Source organism: Trachurus trachurus, assembly GCF_905171665.1.
Source record: "Trachurus trachurus genome assembly, chromosome: 8".
In the NCBI taxonomy this organism is placed as follows: domain Eukaryota; kingdom Metazoa; phylum Chordata; class Actinopteri; order Carangiformes; family Carangidae; genus Trachurus; species Trachurus trachurus.
In genome coordinates this window covers 3,334,456-3,357,411 of record NC_139905.1, presented here as the reverse complement: position 1 = coordinate 3,357,411, position 22,956 = coordinate 3,334,456, and the positions used below count along the sequence as shown (strand labels likewise).

Sequence of the window (22,956 nt, the reverse complement as noted above, 5' to 3'; positions counted from 1 at the left end):
AGACTGTAGACTGGAGACTCTGAGGTCAGTTCACTGACTGTTGTATCTGATCCACCTATAGTGGATTAAAATGAATTTATAAAAACATACTTTTTTCTGAAAACATTAAATTGAAGTAGATTATTTTCTGTGTTTCTATATTTAGATTTTAATGCATCTTGAGCAGGACATGTCCTAGAAACAAAAAACTCTTCTTCTAAATAATCTGTGACAAATGATGTAAAATGAGTCCAGAAACACAGAGTTGTATTAATTCCTCATTTGAGTCCAGATTTATTTTCCTGTTTATTCAGATTCAGATCAAAAATCAAAGTTACACCACTTGACACTGGGTTTCATCACGTCATAGACCCCTGTACTGTTAGTTTATCGATTTAACCCTGATAGCTAGAGCTCTGATTGGACGAACAACCTCGCAGTCGAATCGTCTCAAAATGTGGTTATGAAGAAAAGATCAAACCATTGTGAATATATAGGGGAGCTTCCTGCTGCTGAACATCTGGTTTTACATAGAATTTATCTGTTTTTTTATAATATAGGAGAGATGGTTTAGATACAAACATCACAGTGAGTGATCGAGCACCGACTATTTCTCTCTCTCCCTTTCTAAATTCAGGCCTGAAGTTTTATTTACAATTTTAAACTAAGGGACGCGTTCTCTACACACACACACAAACAACAACAACAACAGCAACACCACCAACAACACTATGGTTCTGTGACCCTCGACCTCTGACCCGTCTGAACCAGCACTGATGCTCATATCATGTCCTCACAACGAGACTCCACGTTTTCATTCTCCACACACTCGTTAATTCACAGCACACACTCGTTAATTCACAACACACACTCGTTAATTCACAGCACACACTCGTACTCGTCATCGCTGCACCGTCCCTGAAAGAGAGATGATGATGTCATCACAGTTTAATGAGTGAGATCAGGAAAAGGACGGATGGAGAATGTCCTGTTATCTGATGCCAACTGAAGAGTTAGTTTATTCAGCTGTTTGAACTCTTTTCTCCAGAAAAAGACACGAATGAGATCATGAATCAATGAGGAAAAAACAACATGATTCTACAATTAGTCGACTATGGACAAAATCTGATCAGATTCGAGAATCATTATTGATCAGTTAAATTAATCTTCTTCTTTTATTCTTTATTCAGATTGCTGGGCTGCAGTTTGTCAGAGATCAGCTGTTCTTCTCTGGTCTCAGCTCTGAAGTCCAACCCCTCCCACCTGAGACACCTGGACCTGAGCAACAACAGGCTGCAGGATTCAGGAGTGAAGGATCTGAGTGGTTTTCTGGAGAGTCCAGACTGTAGACTGGAGACTCTGAGGTCAGTTCACTGACTGTTACTGTTGTAGATCTTAGATCTTTGATCCACAACTGAACCTGATTGATCTTCACTCAGAACTTGAATCATTGACTTTGATTGAATTGATTAATGACATTTGAAATAGTGGTTGTTGAATATTTGCAGTTGTTGTTGTGTGAGAATGATTCTTCAGTTTCAGCTCATTTCACTCAGTGGTCATGAATAATGTCTGTTCACTTCAGTTCAACCTTCACACACACTCGTATTTCTCTCAGTCAGAAGACTCATGTTTTCTAGAAACTCTGGAGAAAATGTCCAGTATCAGCTCATCAACTCACTTCATCTCTACATTGATGATGTTTCTCTGTGTTTGACGTTCCTGCTGAGAATTTCCCAAAGTTTAGTTTGAAATCATCTGTAATTTGTGATGAAAACAGTTTCATTTGGTTTAGTTTGAGTTTCCTGAGACCAGGACCAAGAAAGACCTGAGTCCTGGATCAGGACTGGACCTTTGGACTCTGATTCAGTTCAGTCAGAGAGAGAGAGAGAAAAAGAGAGAGAGAGAGAGAGAGACCATGAACAGCAGTGTGATGATGACACTGTATGTCCTGTTAGTTGTCTATTGATTTAAAGGGAAACTATGCAAGTCCGCTCGCTTTTCCGCTTATTTGGTTACACTCCTCTCAGCCATGTGCATCTGTTTACAACGAAGCTGGTGAAAAATCAATTAATGGAGCGGTGGAAAACGTTACATAACATATACGATGTTACGGCGCGTATGTTTGTGTAGTCTTAACCGTCATAAACAAAAGATTACAGGTTACAGAGCGCGTTTGTGTTGTGGTGCAGCAGAGACGAGACTACATGCAGGCGTTACTCGGACGGTGACCGAGTAACTGTACTGATGTTGCAGGGTTGGTTTTCAGCCGTGAGACGCCAGGTGAAGACAGAGAACCTTCTCACTGTAACAAGTCACAAGTCATGTAGTTAATGATCACAATCCGGAGATTTTTAATTAAGGTAAAAATGTAGCATAGCCACGGGAGAAATCCTGCTTAGTTCGTCTTTAACCCTGATACGAGTTGATTAATAAAGTTATTGATCATATACTAATAATAATAATAACAATAACAGAGAAGACGAAAAACACCAGGCTCAACAAGTTTTCTGGGGGAAACCCTGCGTCTGATTATTGATAAGTTATCAATGAATTAATCTTCTTCTTTTATTCTTTATTCAGATTGCAGGACTGCAGTTTGTCAGAGATCAGCTGTTCTTCTCTGGTCTCAGCTCTGAAGTCCAACCCCTCCCACCTGAGACACCTGGACCTGAGCAGAAACAACCTGCAGGATTCAGGAGTGAAGGATCTGAGTGGTTTTCTGGAGAGTCCAGACTGTAGACTGGAGACTCTGAGGTCAGTTCACTGACTGTTACTGTTGTAGATCTTAGAGACATTTTAACCTTTTTTCTTTCTTTTCTTTTTTTTTCCTTTTACAAAAGTCAGACTGAACACGTCAAATGGTGTAACTACAAAGGAATGATCAATAATAAATATTTGATTGACCTACAGTGGATTCAAGTGGATTTATAGCAAATGTTCTTTCTTCTTCTAAATAATCTGTTACAAATGATGTAAAATGAGTCCAGAAACACAGAGTTGTATTAATTCCTCATTTGAGTCCAGATTTATTTTCCTCTTTATTCAGATTTTTATCAAAAATCAAAGTTACACCACTTGACACTGGGTTTCATCACGTCATTGACCCCTGTGCTGTTAGTTTATTGATTTAACCCTGATACGAGTTGATCAATAAAGTTATTAATAGGGGTGACCTCCAATAGTCGACTATTACACGATTCGATTCAGAGAGCTCTGATTGGACGATCAACCTCGCTGTCGAATCGCAAAATGTGGTTATGAAGAAAAGATGGTACCATTGTGAATATATAGAGGAGCTTCCTGCTGCTGAACATCTGGTTTTACTTAGAATTGATCTGTTTTCTAAAATAGGAGAGACTGTTTAGATACAAACATCACAGTGAGTGATTGAGCACAGCGGACCCAGCCCTCTCTCTCTCTACATTCAGAAAGTTTTTTTTACAATATTAAACTAAGGGACGCATTCTCTGTCCATCGTGCAGCACCTACACACACACACACACACACACACACACACAACAACAACAACACCATGGTGCTGTGACCCTCGACCTCTGACCCGTCTGAACCAGCACTGATGCTCATATCATGTCCTCACAACGATGGGACACGTTTTCATTCACAGCACACACTCGTTAATTCACAGCACACACTCGTACTCGTAATCGCTGCACCATCCCTGAAAGAGAGATGATGATGTCATACACGCAGCTTAATGAGTGAGATCAGGAAAAGGACGGATGGAGAATGTCCTGTTATCTGATGCCAACTGAAGAATTAGTTTATTCAGCTGTTTGAACTCTTTTCTCCAGAAAAAGACACAAATGAGATCATGAATCAATGAGGAAAAAACATGATTCTACGATTAGTCGACTATGGACAAAATCTGACCAATCAGATTCAACTATGAAAATTACTTAGTGGAGGACACGCCTAGTTATTAATAACAATAATAATAACAGAGAATCATCATCTGATCAGTTATCAATGAATTGATCTTCTTCTTTTATTCTTTATTCAGATTGATGGAGTGCAGTTTGTCAGAGATCAGCTGTTCTTCTCTGGTCTCAGCTCTGAAGTCCAACCCCTCCCACCTGAGACACCTGGACCTGAGCTGGAACAAGAACCTGCAGGATTCAGGAGTGAAGGATCTGAGTGGTTTTCTGGAGAGTCCAGACTGTAGACTGGAGACTCTGAGGTCAGTTCACTGACTGTTACTGTTGTAGATCTTAGATCTTTGATCCACAACTGAACCTGATTGATCTTCACTCAGAACTTGAATCATTGACTTTGATTGAATTGATTAATGACATTTGAAATAGTGGTTGTTGAATATTTGCAGTTGTTGTTCTGTGAGAATGATTCTTCAGTTTCAGCTCATTTCACTCAGTGGTCATGAATAATGTCTAGGGCTGTCCCGATTATCATATTTTGATAATCGAAGCTTCGCGGACATGAAATTGATTTAAATCGAAGCTTTGACGGTCGGGGGTGCATGCGATCGTAATGTCTGACCGGGGTGGGGGCGCGATCGTAGCGGGAATAATGAAAGTAATGGCAAACAAACACTGCATATCTCCAAAATCAGGCAGGTTTCCAGGATTCCAAGTTGCCTACTCATTTTAAAGGTCCCATATTATGCTGTTTTTCAACTATTTCACATGGTTCTAAGTTGTCCAACCATGTAGTATTCATATTGTATTGTCCCCAAATCAATCTGCAGCTCTACATCTCAGTAATCTAAAAGTGGCTCTCCAGAGCTCTCCTGAGAACGAGTCATTTCTGTGTCTGCACCTTGAAATGCAAATAAGATGTGTAAACCACGTCCACTCCACAGCTGTCATGGGGAGAGGGTGTGGTTTTCACTACAGGTACATGTGCCAGTGTTGACATTGGGACGGGGGTCGGGCATTGATTTCCGAAAAAAAAAAAAGAAAAAAAAAGAAAAATTCTGAGACTGGCATCTTGTCTGAAAAAATGTAGGCTAAATGTTCCTTCTTTATTTATTTATTTTTTTTACTGTGGCAGAAGGAGAAACATGGAGAGACTCCTGCTACCATCAGAAAGTTCTGTGTGAAACTGTCAAATAAAAAAAACAAGTGAAACTGAGGAGCGCAGCACAAACTGCACTGTTGTATGGACTGATGAGAAGTTACCGGAGAATATTGAGGTGGTTTTGCGCCGGGAGAGGAGACTTCCTCGTTCAGATGTCTCTCATTCCGTGATGAGGAGTCGGACCGCTGCGCTGATGAGAAGCGGTATCATTCCAATATTCTCTGATCCGCGATTTCATTTTTAATGACAGGCGGCTGGTTTTCAGTCAATGATTCAAAATGATCATCTGGCCACCGCGGTACCGACCGCTCCTCCCGTATCTACCGCTTTATGTCAAATGACGGACGGACGGACGGGGGGGGGGGAGCGTGTGTGTGTGTGTGTGTGTGTGTGTGGTATAGGGGGTTGAGGGGGGGTCGCTGTTCCGGAAAAGTGTCAGCGGGCGGAGCTCACGTTTTTCCAGACTGGCCCAGGGGGAGTATAAGGAAGTACCGGGAGGTGGAGTCACTTGAGTTCAGCTCATCCTGACGTCAAGTCTGCCAGCACTTCCAATTCGGCCGTTTGGAGACACAATCTCAAAAAAGTGTAGAAATCAATGAAGGGAGTGAACAGACTTTTTTCACCTCCAGGCATCATAGAAAGGCCACGGGAACACACAGGACCACTACAAAACCTGTAGAAAGTGGATTTTGCATAATATGGCCCCTTTAATGTAACAACTGCCGATGAGAACAGGTGTCAAAAAGGAAAAAAGGAACATAAAAAAAAAAAAATCGATCACGGACTTTCATGCTCGATTACCATGGCAATGAACGAAGCTTCGAAGCTTCAAATGTTTTGGGTCAGCCCTAATAATGTCTGTTCACTTCAGTTCAACCTTCACACACACTCGTATTTCTCTCAGTCAGACGACTCATGTTTTCTAGAAACTCTGGAGAAAATGTCCAGTATCAGCTCATCAGCTCACTTCATCTCTATCACAACAATGTGCACAAGATCCTCACAACTCATGTTTGGACAAAGACACTGAAATTCACCTGATCATCACTTACCACGTTTACATGATGTTTTTAATTCCGCTTTAAAAAATATTTTCCTTCGAGTTTACATGGACATAATAATTCCGAATTAGGGTTTACATGGAAAACACGTTAAATCGCCTTTATTTAATTCCGCTCAACGTCTGGAGGTCGGGAAGCGTTCTGATTGGACAGAGGGTACACGTGTTACGTATTTACGTCTACCGGAAGAAAACAAACTCCATTCTGTGTGAAGTGAACAGAGCTGCAGCCGCGAGCCGCTCCGCTGCTCCTAAACTTAACAACAACTTAGAAGCAGAAAGTTTCTCCTCTTAACTGCCAGGATGGCCTTCCCTGGGTGTGTGAGCCTGACCGCCCCCGCCGCCGCTGCCGCTACTGCTACGGCGGGGAAGGCGAAGCTCACTGATCGCCTTCCCCGCCTGGCTGCCCCCACCGGCGGCCGGGCACCGGGGGCGGCGGCAGCCAAGCAGGTCTGTGAAGCGGGTTCATGAAGCCTGGTTGTCCAGACATGACTCACTCACAAGACTGCGGCTGTAACGTTATGTTGTGTGTGTTGTAACCTACTTTTCACGGTTAAATTATCACCGCGACACACACACACAGAGCGGCGAGTCAGTTAATACGCATGCGCAGAACGACCGGAATTATTTTTAAAAAGAATAAACGTTTACATGATAGAGGAATTAATTAATTCCGCTTTAAAATAGGAATAAACCACCCACTTAATTCGGAATTAAGTTTAATTCCGAATTAAATTTTCACTCGGAATTAAGTGTTTACATGATCTTTTTAAAGCGGAATTAACTTTAATTCCGAATTAAATGACTTTAATTCGGAATTAAAGCTCTCATGTAAACGGGGCAAATGAATTAATCTTCTTCTTTTATTCTTTATTCAGATTGTGGGGCTGCAGGTTGTCAGAGATCAGCTGTTCTTCTCTGGTCTCAGCTCTGAAGTCCAACCCCTCCCACCTGAGAGAACTGGAGCTGAGATTCAACAACCTGAAGTCTTCAGACGTGAAGGATCTGGATGATCTTGTGGAGAGTCCAGACTGTAGACTGGAGACTGTGAGGTCAGTAGGGGGGCGGAGTCAGTCTGTGCTGCTTTCAGCACTATTGGACTAAAGTCAGTGAGACAATAACAGAGACAACAGTCAGCCAATCAGAGCAGAGAGAGACAACAGTCAGCCAATCAGAGCAGAGAGAGAGGCAACAGTCAGCCAATCAGAGCAGAGAGAGAGACAACAGTCAGCCAATCAGAGCAGAGAGAGAGACAACAGTCAGCCAATCAGAGCAGAGAGACAACAGTCAGTCAATCAGAGCAGAGAGAGAGACAACAGTCAGCCAATCAGAGCAGAGAGACAACAGTCAGCCAACCAGAGCGGAGAGAGACAACAGTCACTGATCAATCACCTCTGTCCTCTGCTTCTCTTCACAGATGGTTACCCTCCCTCCTGAACCCCCTGAACTGATCTGAGAGCAGCTCCACTGTCTCTCACAGAGTCCAGTCCACCATCCTCCCTGTGTGTTCTGGACCTGACAGAGATCATCACTGACTCTGGACTCATCTGATCCTCTACGCTCTCTCTGCTCCTCCTCCTCCTCCTCCTCATCTCTCCTCTTTCTCCTCCTCTTCTTCCTCCACCTCTCTCTTCCTCCTCCTCCTCCCTCCTCCTCATCCTCTCTCTTCCTCCTCCTCCTCTTCCTCCTCCTCCTCCTCCTCCTCCTCCTCCTCCTCCTCCTCCTCCTCCTCCTCCTGTTGTCTTCTTCATTCATTCTGATTATTCAGCTCCATCTTGTGGTGTGGTGAAGAACTGCAGCTCATTTCCACATTATTCAGTGTTTCTAAACATGATGGAGGTTCAGAACAGGTTACTATGACGACAGTTAACACATTAATGTAAGTGTCATGTTCATAAACACTGATTTGTTTTGTATTATGATAAATTATGTATATTTTAATTTTAATTTTTACCATTTTTTTTTATTTTATTTTTTTATTTTTTATTTTTATATTTATTGTTTTTCCTTTTACAAAGCATTTTATAAAGTAACACAACATGAACATGGGGTGTTTTCTGTCACAAAATTACAGCAAAGTGTAACCAATCAAGTACAACTTGATATAGCAAAGAAATTTAAACAAAAGAAGGGCGTTTCAGAGAAATGTACATTTTCCATTGCTTCCAGATGTCATTGAATTTGGATTGCTGGAGCCTCATTGAAAAAGTGATTATTTCCATTACATACACATCGTAAATAATACCATACCATTCATCTATAGATGGGACGTCTGGCTTGAGCCATTTCTTTGTAATTGCTTTTCTAGCAGCTAGACTCAGTATTCCAAATAAATATTTATTTTTCTCACTTACATTAGCTGAGTGTACAAAACCAAAAAGAAGTTCGTCCCAGTTAAATGTGATGGCAGTACCAAATATTGTTGTTAGTTCTGAATAAACCTTGCGCCAGAAAATATTTATTTTTGGACAGGCCCAGAACAAATGGTAGTGATTGGCTTCCTGAGAACGACACAACCTCCAGCAACTAGAAGATCCTGTGTGGTAGCCCCGCTGAGCAGGTGTAATGAAATACCTAATGAGACACTTCCAGCCGAAAGATCTCCATGTGTTTGAGCATGATATCCTCCACTGAAATTCACAGTATTTAATCCAGGTATCTTCTGAAAGGCAGCTGTTGGTTTCCCTGTCCCATTTTTGTTTTATATATGTGGTATTCACTGTTTTTATTTCCTGCAGGCCTCTATAAAGTCTAGAGATGACTTTAAGCATGGAATCTGTCCTATAAGCACTGATAAACACTTTTAATAAACTGTTTTCCAACGCCTTTTGACTTTTTAACATAGTGCTGTTTAGGTGGTGGCGTACCTGAAGAAATCTAAAAAAGTCACTATTGTTGAGACCATGTAATCTTTTCAACATCTGAAAGCTCTTCAGTGTTGTCTGGTTGAACAAGGTACAATATGAGGAGAGACCCAGGCTAACCCATCTCCTATAGTTGGCATCCATCTTATTTGGGGCAAAGTCAAGATCGTAGCAGCACCATTTCAGAATCTTCACCTCTTCTAACATATCATATTTCGAGATAACGTTTAACCATGTTTTCAGTGTTAGGTTGATCCATTTATTTCCTGTTTCCATCAAGCATTTAATTAGTCTTTTATCCCCTATTCTTGCTTGAATTGGTGTCGTCCCCGATATGTTTTCTTCAATTTCCTTCCATCTCGCTTTGTAATCTGAGACGCACCAACAAAACAGGATCCTTAGCTTGGCTGATATATAGTAATCTTTTAGGCAGGGAAGAGCCAGTCCACCCTTATTTTTTGATATTTGAAGAGTTTGGAACCTTATTCTCGGTTTTTTCCCCTGCCAAATGTAGCGTGATAATAATTTATCCCATTCGTTAAATTGTTTATCATTTATTTCAATTGGGAGGGTCTGGAATAGATATAATATCCTTGGTACGATGTTCATTTTTACCGATTCAAGTCGAGATTCAAAACTTAATATTGGAATAAGATTCCATCTCTTTATATCTTCCTTTAATTTTTTATTTAATAGATCAAAATTTAAGTTGTATAACTTTGATAAATCTTTTGGGATGTTGACTCCCAGATACTTCATATGTTCTAAATCCCATTTTATTTGAATCTTTGAAGTAATGTTTTGGCTAGGTTTGTAATTGAAGTTTAATATTTGGGTCTTTTGGATGTTCAGTTTATAGCCTGAGACAGAACCAAAAGCATCTAGGAATGATAGTAGTTTCAAAATTGAATTTTCAGGGTTTGACAAACTAATTAAAACGTCATCAGCAAATAAGGAAATCTTGTATTCTTGGTCTAATATTTTTATACCAGAGATATTATTATTCTGAGTAATCCCCTGACTTAACGGTTCAATAAACAATGCGAACAACAATGGGCTCAACGGGCAGCCTTGTCTAGTCCCTCTTTCCAGGCCAAATGGGTTTGAAATTGCTCCATTTATTTTTACTCTGGCTTTTGGTTTATTATATAGTGCTTTAATAGTTTTAATAAAAATTTGATGAAATCCAAATTTGTCCAATAGTCGAAATAGGAACTCCCAATTAACCCGATCAAAAGCCTTCTCGGCGTCAAGACTTAACAATACTGCCTGGAGTTTATTTTTGTTTATCTCCTCAATCACATGTAGCGTTCGGCGAATGCTATCTTGTGTCTGCCTTTGCTGAATAAAACCTGTTTGATCTAGACTTATTATCTGAGGGAGAATATTTTCAATTCTTTTTGCCAAGATGTGGGTAAAGATCTTATAGTCTTGGTTCAAAACACTTATCGGCCGATAGCTTCCACAGTCTAACTTGTCTTTACCGTCTTTTGGTATCACAGAGATCACTGCTTCTTTCCAAGAGAGAGGAACAATACCAGTTTTAAGCACATAGTTGTATGTAGTTTTCATTCTAGGGGTGAGTAAGTCCTTCATCTCTTTGTACCACTCCGCCGGAAATCCGTCTGGCCCTGACGCTTTGTTTATCCTTGAATGTGATATTGCCTTTTTAATTTCTTCATCTGTAATTTCACCAATTAGAAACCTATTTTGTTCATCGCTCACTTTGGGTAATTTTATAAGTTTTAAAAAAGCTTCCATCGCTTTTTCATCCATTTTGGGTTGGGCATATAGATTGGTATAAAATGTTTCAAAGGTTTGTTGGATATCTTTTATTTTGTAGTGTGTAGAGTTGGTAATGGGGTCTCTTATTTTATGAATTGTATTTTCTGCCTGTTGCTTTTTTAATTTGTAAGCTAATAATTTAGCTGATTTACTTCCGGTTTCATAGTATTTTTGTTTTAGAAAGGTTAATTTTTTCTTAATATCATTTGAGTAAATTTCATTCAATTCGTTTTTTTTCTTACTCATTTCCATTTTTATTCCTGGATTTAAGGTCTTTTTATGTGCATTCTCTAATTTTTCCAGTTCCGACTGTAACTGTTCAATTTTTGCTTTTCTCTGTTTTTTCAAACTCGAGCAGTAGCCTATAAGTTTTCCCCTTAGAACCACTTTGCAAGCATCCCAAAGAGTTAGTGGGGATACTTCTCCGTTGTCGTTTTCATCAAAATATTGCTTAATGTCTGTTCTTATTTGTTCCCGCATTGGATCTAGGATCCCTGTGTTTAGGCTCCAAATGGTCCTCTTTTTTTCGGTGTCTAATGTTACATTTAAGTAGACTGGTGCATGATCTGATAAATCCATAGTCCCGATATTGCAATTTGTAACCCTATAAATGTCCCTTTGATACATAAGGTAATAATCAAGCCTAGAATAGATCAAATGTGGGTGAGAAAAAAAAGTGAAGTCTTTTTTAGTCGGATTTAGTTCTCTCCAAGTATCACAGAGACCGAGCTCCCTCATCATTATTTTTATATTTTTAGTAGTCTTCTTTTCTCCTGTGTGGCAGGGTTTTGATGAGTCCAGGGTTGGGTGTAGTCTAACATTGAAGTCTCCACCACAGATTAGGGTGCCCTGCGCTTCCGAGACTAATAACTCAAAAATGTGTTTGAAAAATGTCCACTCAGATAGTGGAGGAGCGTAAACATTCAAGAAGGTAACTAAAGTACCCTGTAAATAACCTCGGACCAGAACAAATCTCCCATCCCAGTCTTTCTTTTCATAAATGCACTCAAAATTTAATTTCTTAGAAATTAAGATTACCACCCCTCTCTTTGAGCCCTGTCTGTAGGAAGACGAGTATTGATTAAATCGCCATCTTATAAGTTTTTCATGTTCCGAATTTGATAAATGTGTCTCTTGGAGGAGAGCTACTTCTACTTCTTCCCTCTTTAATTTTGCCATAATTTTGCTTCTCTTGATTGGATTGCCTAGACCATTTACATTATACGTAATGACCTTAATTGACTTGGTACTTTGCATTGTATGTCATTTAAGTATAATTGAAGCCCTGAGCGCCTAGATAAAAAAGAAAAAAAAAGACTTCTGCACCCCTGGTGCTGTGGGTAACAATAGCACCAACACGAACCTTAACTATAACAAAACAGAGAACACAACAAAAATACACTTTGACTTCCAATGATGAGACCTCTTTCATGGCCTCGTAACTCAGATGGAACGTGAGTTGAGAGGGAAAGTCTCTTCCATCTAAAGATGAGAGAGGGCCCTCTTCAGCTTCTAAGCTGATAGACAGGTCCACAGTGTCCAGTAAAATGTCCCGACTTCACATATTTATTCCTTATGCCCTTAAAATTATCTACTTAGGCTAAAATGCGTAGTATTACACAAATAACCTCACAGAATATGTCCTATATGATTCTCTCATCTCAGTGTCAAGTCACAGGGAGAAATAGGTAGGCTATGTGATCGTTACATTATTAATACTTATCAAGTGTCCTGACGCCGGAATCTATGAAGTATCTCTTTGAAGCCGTGTTTGGTACTCAGGTTCTCCCGGTTTCCTCGCCTTCCGCTGGGTCGCCAAGTCAGCTGGCTGATCTGATCCAAGAGAGAGGTTGGGTTTTTCAGAACCGTCACCGGTATCCCCCTCGCTGCCATGTCTTCCGTTGCCGCCTCTGCCGAGTTGTAGGTCACCGTGCCTTCCTTGTAGTGCACCTGCAGCCTGGCTGGGAACGGGGTCTGAAACCGTATGTTTCTTTCCTTCAGCGCAGCTTTTGCCTCGGTGTAATCCCTCCGCTTCCTCAGCAGCTCCGGTGCGTAGTCATGATCCATATGTATCTTCTTCCCCTGGAAGTCGATTCCCTTTCTTTGCCATGTTTTTTTAAGTACCTCTTCTTTCATTTTAAAGCTGGAGAATTTGACCACGATGGATCTTGGCGGGGCTTCGGCCGGGGGTTTCGTGTTGAGCGCCCGGTGCGCCCTCTCAATATTCAGGGCTGTGGAGGACGGGAGCTCCAGGCCTTTAATTAGCAGATCTTCCACGAACTTAGTCATTGTTGCCGTGCCTTCTTCGGCTCCCTCCTTTACCCCATACAGTCTGACATTCTCCCGACGTGAGCGCCCCTCCAGGTCCATCAATTTAGCTTCTGTTTGCGCCTGAAGTTTCACCAACTCAGCCAAAACCTCCTCTGAAGACTGGATTCGAGTCTCCGCTGCGTCTATGCGCTCCTCCGTCTCTTCCACTCGTTTGTAGATCTTATTAATGTCTTCGCTGATGTCGGTCAGTTTCTGGCTAGAGTCTTTTCTAAATTCTCGTAGCTCTTTCAGGATAATTCCGAGCTTAGCATCATGGCTGTGCTCCGGGTCAGTCGGTTCCGTGTCCGCTAGCATGTCGTCGCTAGCTTGTGACAGACGATCTTCTTCCATGTCGTCGTTTTCCTTCCTTTGTGCGACACTTTTCTTAGTTTTCCTGGGCATATTCTTTGGCCCGTTTCATTTGCCTCTATATTTGCGCGTCTCAAAGGTATTTCGAGTCGTGGCCGGGCCGTGTTTAAATATTACCGTCGGGAGCCTGCTAGTCTATGCTGCCATCGCTTCGCCAGCCAGACCGGAAGTCTCTAAAGTTCAAAGTTGCTGACACACTAACAAGACTGCTCAGGTGGGATTTGAACCAGTGACCTTATGGTTGGATGGCAGGAACCTTATCCACTAGGCCATTCCAACACTTTTTACCATTTTTTAAACTTCTATTTCTTGTACTTATTCTGCTTCTGCAACAAGTAAATTCCCCTCATGTGGGATCAATAAAAGTCATATCTTATTATGGTCTGAATAGATAGATAGATAGATAGATAGATAGATAGATAGATAGATAGATAGATAGATAGATAGATAGATAGATAGATAGATAGATAGATAGATAGATAGATAGATAGATAGAGTTGTGTATTTCCTCTTTAAACCACCAGTGGGCAACATTTTATTAAAAATCTCATGTGTTTCTTCACCATCGGATTAAAGTCTGAAATAAACATGATTTATTTGTTGTTGCAAAGACAAAAAGCCTGAATCAATTGTGTGCTTCATGTTGTGCTCACACACTTTTTACATTTTAACTCAATAACATATTGAACTAATGAACACGGTCTAATATCAGAAACCAGGTTGTTTCCTGTAAACCGGTGCATATTCTCATTTGCCCAGGTCATAGTATTTCAAAGGAGGTTAAATCGAAAGCAACTGGACTTAGTTATTTGTCTAGGAAGACGTTTCACCTCTCATCCAAGAGGCTTCATCAGGTCGTTTCCTCTCTCTGGGTTCACAGCAGGACGATGACTGAAGATAATTATTAACTAGTCAGTAGTAATTCCAGGCAAAGGCAATATCTGATCATCAGCAAGATCAGTGTTCATCAATAACTGATAATAAAGATAAAGACTGCAGGTCAGAGATCAGCTGGACTCTTCCTCTGATAATATTTCAGAAATGTGTTTGAGGAAGAGAGAGGAGACGTCTGGTTTCTGGTCAGGCTCAGAGTTTGACCTGTGACCTCTGACTGTGTATCGGGTCACAGGTCAATGTTCGATTCACGACTCGACAAATTATTAATCAAAACGTGCAGTTCTATCGGGATCAGTGTGCTATTACTTTTCTCTACGGAAAAAACTGCAACACATTTCTCATAGAGGATGAATGGGAGGAGGTGAAAAAACTAACAAATGATTGGACTTTTTCAAACGTCTACTGCTCCAGCAAACTTTCACCTAGAGACTCAGTTTAAGCTTTAAAATGTAGAATAGAATAGGATGTCTTTATTATCTTTGCAACAAGCACCCCATATTCACCATATTCATGTGTTTCAGTAGATTAGTCAGTCGGCTGCATAGACACAAGTCTCTTCTATTTCATATACGGTAGAAAAATGTAAACACTAACGTCAGCGCGTCACTTGCAGCACCACGTCGTACCGAGACGGCCCACAGATGCAACAGGAAAACTCCCGGTACTCCCAGTGGCCAGTCCGCCCCTGGAGTATTTCAGGAGCATGGAGCGATGAGGTGAAGATCAAAACCATTTTACCAGATGTCTGCTGTTTCCTCCTCCTTCTTTGTTGGTTGAACATGAAACTCTTGAATCGTGCTCTCTGGCTGGCTGGATTTTCCGTTCGGGCTGCCGTACAAACATGGCGGCGTAGGATGGCGACACTCTCTGAAGCAAGACTCTTCCTATATGTATAAAAGAAGAATTATAAAGTTTTGAAAACCAAACACATTTTATTTTATAGCGATTATACACTTATACAAATATATTCATGGGTAGTATATTCAGATTTTGCCAATAAATCTGGCTAATTATTACACACCCAACCTTTAAGTTAATAAATATATTTTGTTGAAAGCAACCGCGTTGTTTGCAACATGACGAATAACAAACACGAAACTCACCGGTGCACCTTTAAATATACGGTTAAAATCTAATGAATTACAAAGACTATGAATCTTCAGGACATCATTTAACTTTTATTAGCTACACAAATACCAGCATTAACAGTAAATATTTAACATGAACACGTGTTAACCCACAGCCAGCTGCAGTACTTTACACAAAGATTTCCGAACACAATGAATAACAGTTTCTTTTACACAGCATGTAGTCAGAAAATGTCTGCTGCTCAGCAGTATTTACTAAGATATTCTCACTCACGACTTCAAAGCCATTAACACTGTTAGGCTAACCCAATAGGATTTTAACTTTAAGTAATAAGCATTGCAGCGAGTGGATTGTATTAGCACTAGCATGGACCGACGGAGTTTGTAACGGCAAAAATTATCATCATGGTTAACGGAAACATCCGTCAGCTGACTACATATTAAAACTCACCTGTCCTCACCTGACCAGCTGGTCTTCACTCAGGAAGTGGATGAAGCATTTCACTGGCTACCGTGCACCTCCACTTGACTCTGCTATTTGACCCACTTTATCATTTTTAAATGTGTGTGTTTATTTTGAGTGCTTTTATGTAAAATATGAAACTATTTATATCAAGAGTATTTTTTAAACATGAATTAATAATAATTGCTCTGGGCTACAAATGACCAGAGACAAACCTATCCCACAGTGTGAAGTGTGCGTTCAGGGAAAGTTTATCCAAACTAGAAACAGGGAGCAGGATGTTAGAGCCAAAGCAGCTCGAGAACTGGTTCACACAGGCAGAGCAGGACCAACAGACCCAGAGTCCAGAGACCGGCTGAGGTTTGCACTGATGTGTGCCCTCATTTGTGGAGATAAATTATCTAAATGTAACTCATAATGTCTTAATATGACTGCATTTTATTATATTTTCTTTAGAGACAAGCCTGGTGGTCTGGTGTGAAATAAACAATAAACAAACAAAGCCTATTTATGTCTGTATGATATGGTTTGTTGACCTAGAGGTGATGGAGTTCTCTTGTTTGGACACTAGGGGGCAGAATTAGACCAGGGATGGTGGTGGGGCATGTCTGGCTGTGTCACTGTTTCTTTCCTGTCTCAAACCTAAAGGAATTACTGTAATGTTTTAGTTAAACTTTTACATTTAACATGTAGTACATTTGTGTGTGTGTGTGTGTGTGTGTGTGTGTGTGTGTGTGTGTGTGTGACTAAGTGCGAATATTGAATGACAGGGGATGATGACTGTTGTTTATTTTATTGTAGAAACCACTTTGAGCTGGGTCCATGACTTGTTTTGTTGTGAAATTGTTGTAAAAAAAAACAACAACAAAAAACTTTAACCTAAATTAAGTTAATTTTAATTAATTTAATGCATGAGTTCTGGGGTGTTAATTCATGGGCTGAATAGTTTATTACCAGGCTGTTGCTATTGATAAGAATTTGTTTGGGTTGCTGGTTATTCACAAAAATTACTGTAGAATTATGATTTATACTATAGTGTCTGTATGTTAATTGGATTGGAATCAATGGGAACCAAAACTGTATTTGAAGATAATGAATGTGTGTGTATAAGTGAGTCATAAGAAAAATATCTACAGATCTGACAAATACAAGGCCCAGAATGTAGCCAGAGGGTGTAGTAAAAAGATGGGTGTGTAGACTTTGAGGATATATTTTCTCCTGCTGCAAACCTAACCAGTATCAGAGTGTTGATGCAAAAAAAGAACACAGAAAAAGATAATAATCAGATTTGAAAACAACTTACCTGCATGCACCAACAGATTGTGACATGAAAGGTTCAACATGCAGGACTGTAAAGCCAAAGTTGAACTATAGTGATGATGCAGAAGTGATGGTGAGTGGTGCCAGAAAATACAGAGTGATCTGAGTCTAGTTGTACGTAAACTGCCTCAGTACTTTACTGAGCCGACAGAAGAGCCGTGGACGACTGTGAAACATGACACATGGAATATTTGAAGGGCACAAAGTGACAAAGAATTACGTCAGAGAAAATGTGAGTGTGAACAACTGGGATTACTGGGAGCGTCCAGCGATGCAGACTGGGCTGCTGATGGAACTGACAGACAGAGTAGGACCGGTTATCGTGTGAGCCTGAACAAAGACGGACCTTTGATTTCATGGAAGACTAAAAAGCAGCTAGTCTCCACTGTTGCACTGTCCGGCTGTGAGCCAGAGTGTCTGGCAGCGTCAGCCACCGCCACACAGGAGTGATGTAGCTGGTGCAACTACCTGAAGCTGCTGACAGACACCAACACTCACCTGTAGCAGACTGCAACCCACTGGCACCACTCACCTCACAGGAAACAGGACGTTGTTGGAGACCATCTCAGGATTTTATTCTGCACACACAACAGTAGGAGCACATTAGCTGCATCTACAATGTTTTTATGTTTTATCTCATTAATCACAGTAATTTTTAACAGTTGATACAGTATATTCACTAATCAATACGATATATACAGGTGCATCTTAATGAATTAGAACATTATGGAAAAGTTTATTTATGTCAGTAATTCAATTCAAAAAGTGAAGCTAACACATTATATAGATCAACATTTCATGCCTTTATTACAATTAAAAGGCTAACATTTAATGAAGACCGAAAATTCAGTCTCTAAAAAAATTGAATATAACAAAAGACCAATTTAAAACAGAAATGTTGGCCTTGTGAAAAGTTTGTCCATCTATAAGCACTCAATACTTGGTTGTGTGGCGGCCTTAGACATCTGGGGGCCGTTTCAATATTTCATATGAGGCCCTACCCTGTTAAACATAAAATTATTTGCCAGCTATGTGCTTTAAACCCTGAAAGGACGCAGTAAACGCACTATCCATAGCATCCCAGGTACGCACAACACATTAAGTGTTAAAATCACTATCAGGGCAAGAAACCAGCAGGACTTAGCAGAAAAAAAACGAGGACTGAAGTTGGTTTTCATCAAAAAGCAAAATCATTATGTACATTTTCAGACATGAACAGGAATCTTAACACAACCAAAAAGGCTTTAAAAATATTCTGAATTTAAATTGGCAACAAAAATAATGAGAGTAATAATACCACATTTTAGTTGTGCTCTCGCTGTGTTTTATTTCTCTGTTAAGTTAGTTAGTTACGTACTCATAGATCGCCTGTTTGGAGGCATTTTAACCCGAGGGGGAAAAAAAGAAAAGAGGAGGAAAGTGATTGAAAGACGTCAATCATCATGTTACGCAACTGGGCGCACGTCAGGAGGAAAGCAGGAAAAACAAAAGGAATAATAATACTGGGAGAAGGAAAACGAGGGTCCATTGATAGTTTGCGGGCCGTTTTCAAAGGTAAGCCTACGTTGTTATTGATATTTCCTGCCGTATTATTAATTAGGAGTGATTAGTCCTACCGGTGGACGGAGCTGATCGTGTGTGTGTGTGTGTGTGTTAAGGTGCAACCTAGGTGATGAATTATTGTAGGCTACTGTCTTTTACTTGGTGGCTGGCAGCTGGGGCCCAACTAAGGACGCCTATGCGGGTTGTTTGACTTGAACTAGGCTACTGTAAATTGACTTTTCCATGATATTCTGATTTATTGAGATGCAGCTGTAGTTTCCAATTTCAAACTGAATGTTCACTAATCAATAAGATTTATACAGGTGCATCTCAATAAATTAGAATATCATGGAAAAGTTTATTCATGTCAGTAATTCAATTCAAAAAGTGAAGCTAACACTTTTTATAGATCCATTATTGCTTAGCCTACGTTTTATGGAGACATAAAATTCAGTTTCTAAAAAAATTAATATTACAAAAGATTTATTTAAAAAAAAAGAAGCATTTTTAATACAGAAATATTGTCCTTGTGAAAAGTTCGTCCATCTATATGCACTCAATACTTGGTTGTGGTTATTTGACTTGAACTACTGTAAACGGACTTGTCCATGATATTCTGATTTATTGAGATGCAGCTGTAGTTTCCAGTTTCAAACTGAATGTTCACTAATCAATCAGATATTTCTGTAGACATGAGATCGTATAGTGGCAGTTTCAGTTGGATCCACAGCAGATGAACTTTAAACACACAGAACAAAGCCACAACACAAACACATGTATGCTAATGAGATGAGATCGTTAAATCCTCGTCTCACCGTGAACAAAGAAAAACAACACACAGTCACACACACTTTAAACATGGCCGCCACCTCATCACTCAGTGTGTGTGTGTGATATTCATGGTAAGTAAGGACTTTAAGAGCATATTATCTACAAATAACGGAGAGAGTTTCACCGTGTGTCTCGGCTCTTCCAGCAGCAGCGACGTTTTGGCGCGTTTTGGGGGGTGCACCGCTAATTAACGCCCCACCTGCAACAACAGCTGGAACCAGGAACCATCGTTCTCTGAACCAAACTGCTGCAGCAACAACAGTTTAGCTGGTTAACATATTTACCACTGGTCTGAATAATATGTGGAGTGGGTTTTAGTTTTAGCTGAAGTTCACATAGATAATATCAACTTAAAAACAAATTAAATCTAAATACTGACTCCGCTAGCTACACACCACCTATGCAGGGCCGTTGCTAGGAATTCTGGGCCCCCTGAAAGAAAACTAAAGTGGGCCCCCTAACCCCCTGACTTTTCCACCTTTTTTTTTCTTAGACTACGTACGTAACGTATTATCTTTTTTTTTTGTCTATGGATATTCTCATTCATCCAGGTCATCGTTCTTTTCTGGGCAAATTGAATCGTAGGCAGCTGGACTTGTATTTGTCTGGGAAGACGTTTCGCCTCTTATCCAAGGGGCTTCATCAGTTCGTAAAAAAAAAAAAAAAAAAAAAATTGCCTACTTTGTTTTTATGCTAATGCAGCATTACTATGAGTAGGCTATTAGTCAGGGTCTTATGCAGAAGTAGAGAATGCATTTCCTGAAGGAAATACGGATGAATGCTGAAAGCTGCTGAATGCTGAAAGCGGAATAATTCAGTCATACAAAGATTAGACTACTGGGTTTTTTTTATGGGCCCCACTGGGCGCTGGGCCCCTAGAATTATCATCACCTTTCTCCCCTATACAACGGCCCTGCACCTATGGTTTATGAAGATAACCAAGGAACAGGAGCATTAGCAAAGAAGCTGTGAACAAACAGAGATGTGAGCACGTGCACGTTGATATTAAAGATCATTTTCTGAGGTCAACTGATCACAAAGGGAAAATAAAGTTTGAAGTATTGTTCAACAGACAAGATGGCGACAGATGTGAAGACAAAACCTGCAACAGAGTTAAAGTTGAGTCAGTTTGTGTATTCAGTCCTGTGTATACTATTGTTGTCAATAAAGTTGCTTAAAAAAAAGTCAGTTTGTAAAATCTGTGTTTGGAGAGTCACAGATAAGATGATGTGAGTAGAAAATCTTATAATGTTGTGTTAAAGGAGTTAACAATGTGAGAGCAAGTGGGGTGTTCACATACTACTCTCCTCATTATTAGCTATTATTAATAATAAACAACTTTATTACAAACAGTCAACCAGCATTGACAAAGGCAGACATGAGATCACTTATTATAATCAGAAATCATTCAAAAATCATCAGGGTCAAATCAAAACAAATACAGAAAAAGAGGGTGGGAGTGGGGGGTCGGGGGATAAATTAACAACATACAATACTAAAAGGACATCATATAAATGAACACATAATTAGCCTACACAAAGTACAATAATATAAAAACATAAAACAGAAGATTACTCAATAATAATTAAAGACATTAATCAAAAGACATTAAATATAGTGCATTATTAACTGTTTTAGCTGTTTGTTTTTGTTTTATACAGATGACCTTGTTGAAATGTTTCGGCTCCATTTCTGTGTAAGTATGCTCTTCACTTGTGGGAATTAACCTTTATTGTGGTGACGTCTGCAGAAACAGGCCACCCTGTGGTCAGAGTGAGGAACTGCAGAACGTTTTACTGTAAAGATAAACAGAGTTATTGTTTGTTCTGAAAATTAACGAGTACAACTCAACAGTAACTTTCAACATTTATAAAATGTAAAATCTGTTTCTGTTTTCTCAGACATTAGTTTTCCTTGTCAGTAACAGTGTCAGCTGTTTCCTGTAAACACAAAGAGGAAGGAAATAGGCCCAGAGAAAGTGGAACTATTAAGTTCGGGCGCCATTTTAAGACGACATGAAGGAGCAAGAGTGAAGCTGCGTTAGGTGAGTGTTAAACCAACATTATTCACCGTTAAAAAAACGGGCTATACAAATAAAATTGCCTTGCCGTTAAAGTCTGTGAGTGTCAGTCCCTGTGAAGTGTGGAGGGAAGAAGAGTCAGAGTGAACTACTGAGACTAAAGGGGGGACAGCAGGAGGACAGCTACTCCCTGTTGTCTCAGTCTGACTCAGGCCCTGTCCACACTGACACTTTTACTAAAACATCTGGTTCTGCTTCGTCCTTAAAAAGGTTTACACTAGTCTGACATTGTTGTTGTTGTTGTTGTTGTTGTTTCTACGTGCAGCGGTGTGGCTCAGGTTACATGTTAGAGAGCTGAGGCTATGACGTCATCATTTCACTAAAGATCCGTTTAGATTTTTCTGAGGCGGCGTTTAGAGATTGACTAACACAAAAATATACAGTTTTAGGACAAAAGACATGAGAAATAAAAACTGTTAACATAGCCTAGCCTATGTGTGTGTGTGTGTGTGTGAGTCAGTGTTAACAGGCAGCTAAGGGGGAAGTTAAGGGAACTTAAAGGCCCCATGGCATGAAAAATGTGATTGTGGTTATTTTTTGGTGCTTGGGGAGGTCTCTGGGCCACGTATATACTGCCCCATGCATCAAACTGGTCATAAACGAAGAAACGCACACCGCCCATTTGTAGGAACTGTCTCTTTAAGACGAGCAGATAGCACTTCCTCCTTTGTGTGATGTCAAACACAAAGTAACTCTGCCCACCGCGACCAGTTGTTTTTTTCAATTTTTATGAATGCAGCTTAGGTTTCAGTTACTTGCCTGTGATTGGCCCTACCACACGCCACTCAAAAACAGTCAGCCAATCAGAGGAGAGGTTCTCATTCTCTTTTCTGATTGGCCAAATGACCTGTGGCTGCTAGAGCTCCAGAAAGAGGCAACAGAAAGGGGCAGAATAAACGATATTAAGCAGATCACAGGTCCTCAAAACCAATGATACATCTTGTTAGGGATATCAGCAGGTAAATAAACCCAGAGAAAAGTGCACAGCATGGGCCTTTAAGTCAGACAGCTGAGCTCTGAATCCTCTGTTTATTTCACCTCTTAATGTGAAAACTGTGTGTTTGACCTTCAGAATAAAAGTTTAACACTGATCCAGAGAAGATAAAGAGTCTGAAACACAGTTTATCCACATCAGACCAGGTTCTGATCAAAAACCACAAGACACAAAACTATACCTGGTCTGGTGAAAACAGGTTTCACTGTTTTAAAGACTCATTATCTTCTCTGGAAAACTGTTTTACACTGAACACAAAACGATTGAGAGGTGAAATAAACAGGATTCAGAGCTCAGCTGTTGAATTTAATTTCCC

The 22,956-nt window shown here is 40.1% G+C and overlaps 1 protein-coding gene across 1 annotated transcript in view; it reads left to right on the top strand.

Moving 5' to 3' along the window:
- LOC310989793 (uncharacterized protein) overlaps positions 1-22,956 on the top strand; it is a gene marked incomplete at its 5' end in the record, with an annotated part of 171,673 nt that overhangs the window by 106,886 nt on the left and 41,831 nt on the right. The window contains 3 exons of the mRNA XM_083976942.1: positions 1,170-1,343; positions 2,563-2,736; positions 4,004-4,180. Coding sequence (XP_083833068.1) covers positions 1,170-1,343; positions 2,563-2,736; positions 4,004-4,180 — 525 coding nt within the window. The remainder of the gene's footprint in view (positions 1-1,169; positions 1,344-2,562; positions 2,737-4,003; positions 4,181-22,956) is intronic.